General features: G+C 48.4%; 1 protein-coding gene across 1 annotated transcript in view; it reads left to right on the top strand.

Moving 5' to 3' along the window:
• Positions 1-170: 170 nt before the first annotated feature.
• LOC107115693 (rap1 GTPase-GDP dissociation stimulator 1-like) overlaps positions 171-3,472 on the top strand; it is a gene marked incomplete at its 5' end in the record, with an annotated part of 45,925 nt that continues 42,623 nt past the window's right edge. Inside the window, one exon of the mRNA XM_015417450.1 lies at positions 171-338. Coding sequence (XP_015272936.1) covers positions 171-338 — 168 coding nt within the window. The remainder of the gene's footprint in view (positions 339-3,472) is intronic.

Raw genomic sequence — 3,472 nt, 5'->3', positions numbered from 1 at the left:
AGGGCTAGTCTAGTCTATTAGGGCTGCTGCACCATTGTTATCTTTAGTATCATTACAGCGCAATTCTATGGAGATTTCCTCCAGACTAAGCCCGCTGGGCAGAGTAGTATTGCATAGGATTGCATGTTAACTTGGTTCATACTCTCATGGACCGCTCCAATGTCTGACAGGTTATTCCTGGATCCTCATCTCTGCATTTACCTTTCTAGATGATCTTCAAGAACAGCTGGTGGCGGCAGGAGTGATCACTTCTGTGGTCAGAATACTGTCAACCTATCCAGATAACGAAGCCCTTGTCCGTGTCAACCTGCTGGCCTTATCCAACCTTGCAGACTTAGGTAAATGCAACACTGCCTTGCATAGCAAATCTTCTTGCAGTTGTATTGAACTTCTCTTTAATCTAGGGCCCCAATATTTTGGAACCTGCTGGCACCCTGGGAATTCTGGCACAGTTTGGTGTAGTGGTTAAGTGTGCGGACTCTAATCTGGGAGAACCGGGTTTGATTCCCCACTCCTCCACTTGCACCTGCTGATGTGACCTTCGGTCAGTCACAAGCTCTGGCACAGCTGTCCTTGAAAAAGCAGTTTGTGTCAGAGTTCTCTCAGCCCCACCCACCTCACAGGGTGTCTGTTGTGGGGAGGGGAAGGGGAAGGAGTTTGTAAGTTGCTCTGAGACACCTTTGGGTAGTGAACGGCAGGGTATGAATCCAATCTCCTCTTCTCTTCTTCTTCTTCTTCTGGGTGCAACAAAAAAATGGCTGCCCCGGGGGGGGCGGAGCCAACCACAAAATGTCAAGGAGCGAGGTTATGTATGACTCTAACAGCTTTTTAATCTGCACAGCCAGTCAGAAGACGCGCTGGGCAAAAGCCACACCTGGCCCCGAACCATTCACAGGGCAATTCTGCATCTAGCATTCGCTCCACATTTTCTCAACCGGGAGGGAAAAGCGCAGCTCAAAACCACATTCAAATAGCTTGGGGCAAGGCCGTACTGACGACAAAGTCACCCCTGAAAGGCCATAAAATGGCCATAAATCTATGCAGATGGTCTGCATAGTCACCCCTGACTGCAAAGTCATGCCTGAAGGGCCATAAAATGGCCATAAATCTATGCAGAAGGTACCATAAAAATCCAATGATCAAAGGAAGCAGAAGTGGCAGGGAGTGTGGAGGCGACCATAAAATCCGATGATCAAAGGAAGCGAAAGCGATATGCAACAGCAGAGGGGAATTTCTGTTCCAACTTGGGTTTCGTGAAAGCCACATTCAGCCACAGACTCTAAGCTCCTTACAATAGCTTAAGGAAGGGCATTTCTCCCCTCAGGCTGAACCATCTACTACATGTACTACTACATGTACTAGCAACCAATAAGGCTATATTTGGCTGTCTAGCATCAGATAGATTGGTCCCTTGATGTGTTTCAGATGTGTCTCTCAGAGCCGAAGTAGGCCAAAAGTTGTCGGAAGCCAGAGCATGGCTTAGTGCTTTTGAGCGAAGAATAAAGACTATCTCTGTTGTAGAAGCAGGCAGATTGCTGTTTTCTCTCTAACAAGATGCTTATTATTCAGTTTGGATGAAGAGCGTTCACACTAGGTTACAGCAGCTGGGGCTTAAATGAGAAGAAATTCTCCAGCTGGATCAGGCAGAGACTCTCTCTATAGTCAATAGTCAAGCATCTTCTTATCGAGCTTGATTATGATAGCATGGTAATTAGAGTCCCCAGGTCCCTCCTTGCAACCGGTGAGGGATGGGGGGGGCTTTCTGGGAGCAGAAGGGAGGCCCAGCCGACATACGGTGACGTCTGCACATCACTGCCCACATGTTGTCTGCACATCACTGCCCAAGTGACATCATCACATCCGGGACATTGAGGCAACAGTCTGGCATTTGAGCAAAAACTCTATGGTAGATTTGGCTTCTACCATAGAGTTTTTGCCCAAATACCAGAGTGTCGCCCCAATGTCCTGGATGTGACAATCAGTGTTCCCTCTAAGCTGAGTCAGTGTGAGCTAGCTCACAGGTTTTTGGCCTCCGGCTCACACATTTTTGTCTTAGCTCAGGGAGGGTGGCTCCAGAGCAAACTGATTTATGCAGCAGCCAAATTGCTCACTCACAACTTTACTGCCAGGGGCTCACAAAGTAGAATTTTTGCACACAAGACTCCACAGCTTACAGGGAACATTGGTGACAATGTCACTTCTGAGTCACATGGATGGTGATGTAGAGAGGTCGCTGCACGTTGGATGGATCTCCCTCTTTTGAGGGCAGGTCCCCCCTGCCAGCCAGGTGACCGGTGGCAGGGAGGTGGGGCCTGGTGGCAGGGTATCCCTGCCTGTACCGGGGGTGGGGTCTGGCAACCCTAACGGTAATTCATGGTCATACGTCTGTTCAACCCAATTCTTTGGTATTTTACCACCTTGGGTCCCGGCCTTTCTGTATGAGATATTTAACGATAGATGAATGTGGTCAGCCTTGTTGGTCTGAAGCAATAGAACAAACTTAGAGTCCAGTGGCACCTTTAAGACCAACAAAGTTTTATTTGAGGTGTGAACTTTTGTGTGCATGCGCATGGTTCCTGATTATGCTAGGGCATTTATTTATTTATTATTTATTACATTACATTTCTATACCGCTCCTTCCCGGAGGCTCGGAGCGGGTCACACATATACATTTAATCGCCTCACTACGGCCACATACACAATCAGGGGAGATGGATGCCTTTACCAGGCACCTACGCAGCGTAGGTCTTTCTGTGGCGGGGTCTTGCTAGGACCAGGCGGTAGTGTCCTTCGGCGGAGGTCCTTTCCATCTCTTCGGCTCGGCTTCCTGGGATGGTCCTTTTATGGCGTGCGGCTGCACAATGAGGTTGCAACTGGTCTCTGTCCCGGAGGCTCCGACCGTGCTTAACGTCACCGCGCCTCCACGCGCTATTTGCTCTAGCTTGTCTTAACGCCAGCCCTTCGGAACTATCATGTGGGAAGTTTTGTAATATTCCATATCCAGATCATCTTTGTCCTTTGGGTAAAATTGACACTTTACCTCATGAAATATTAGAATGCTCCTTTATACTGTTTTTAGGAACTGATGGGTTTTACTTCTTTTATCACCCAACGTATTATAAACTACAGGAATCCATGACAGAACCTGACACACACTTCACCTTCACACAAAGAACAGAATGTAAAAGGCAGTGCATCAAAATGAAACTGAAGGGGGAGGTAGTGCAAAAAATTTATTCTCGTGTCAAAATTTCCCACTGATCTTCAGGTTCTTTCGGATCCTATGCAGACAGAACCGCCCGCCCCCACCCCCCGAGCTCCAATGGTGAGATCACCTTTCCCCTTTCTCCTCGTGTAGGAGTTTCTTACCAAGATGAAGCAGAATTTGTTGTTGTTCAGTCGCACAGTCGAGTCTGACTCTTCGCGACCCCATGGACCAGGTCACGCCAGGCCCTCCTGTCTTCCGCCACCC

Source organism: Gekko japonicus, unplaced genomic scaffold, assembly GCF_001447785.1.
Source record: "Gekko japonicus isolate JY-2015 unplaced genomic scaffold, Gekko_japonicus_V1.1 scaffold2974, whole genome shotgun sequence".
Lineage (NCBI taxonomy): Eukaryota > Metazoa > Chordata > Lepidosauria > Squamata > Gekkonidae > Gekko > Gekko japonicus.
The sequence above is the reverse complement of the archived record's forward strand: the minus strand, read 5'-3'. Positions and strand labels throughout refer to the sequence as shown.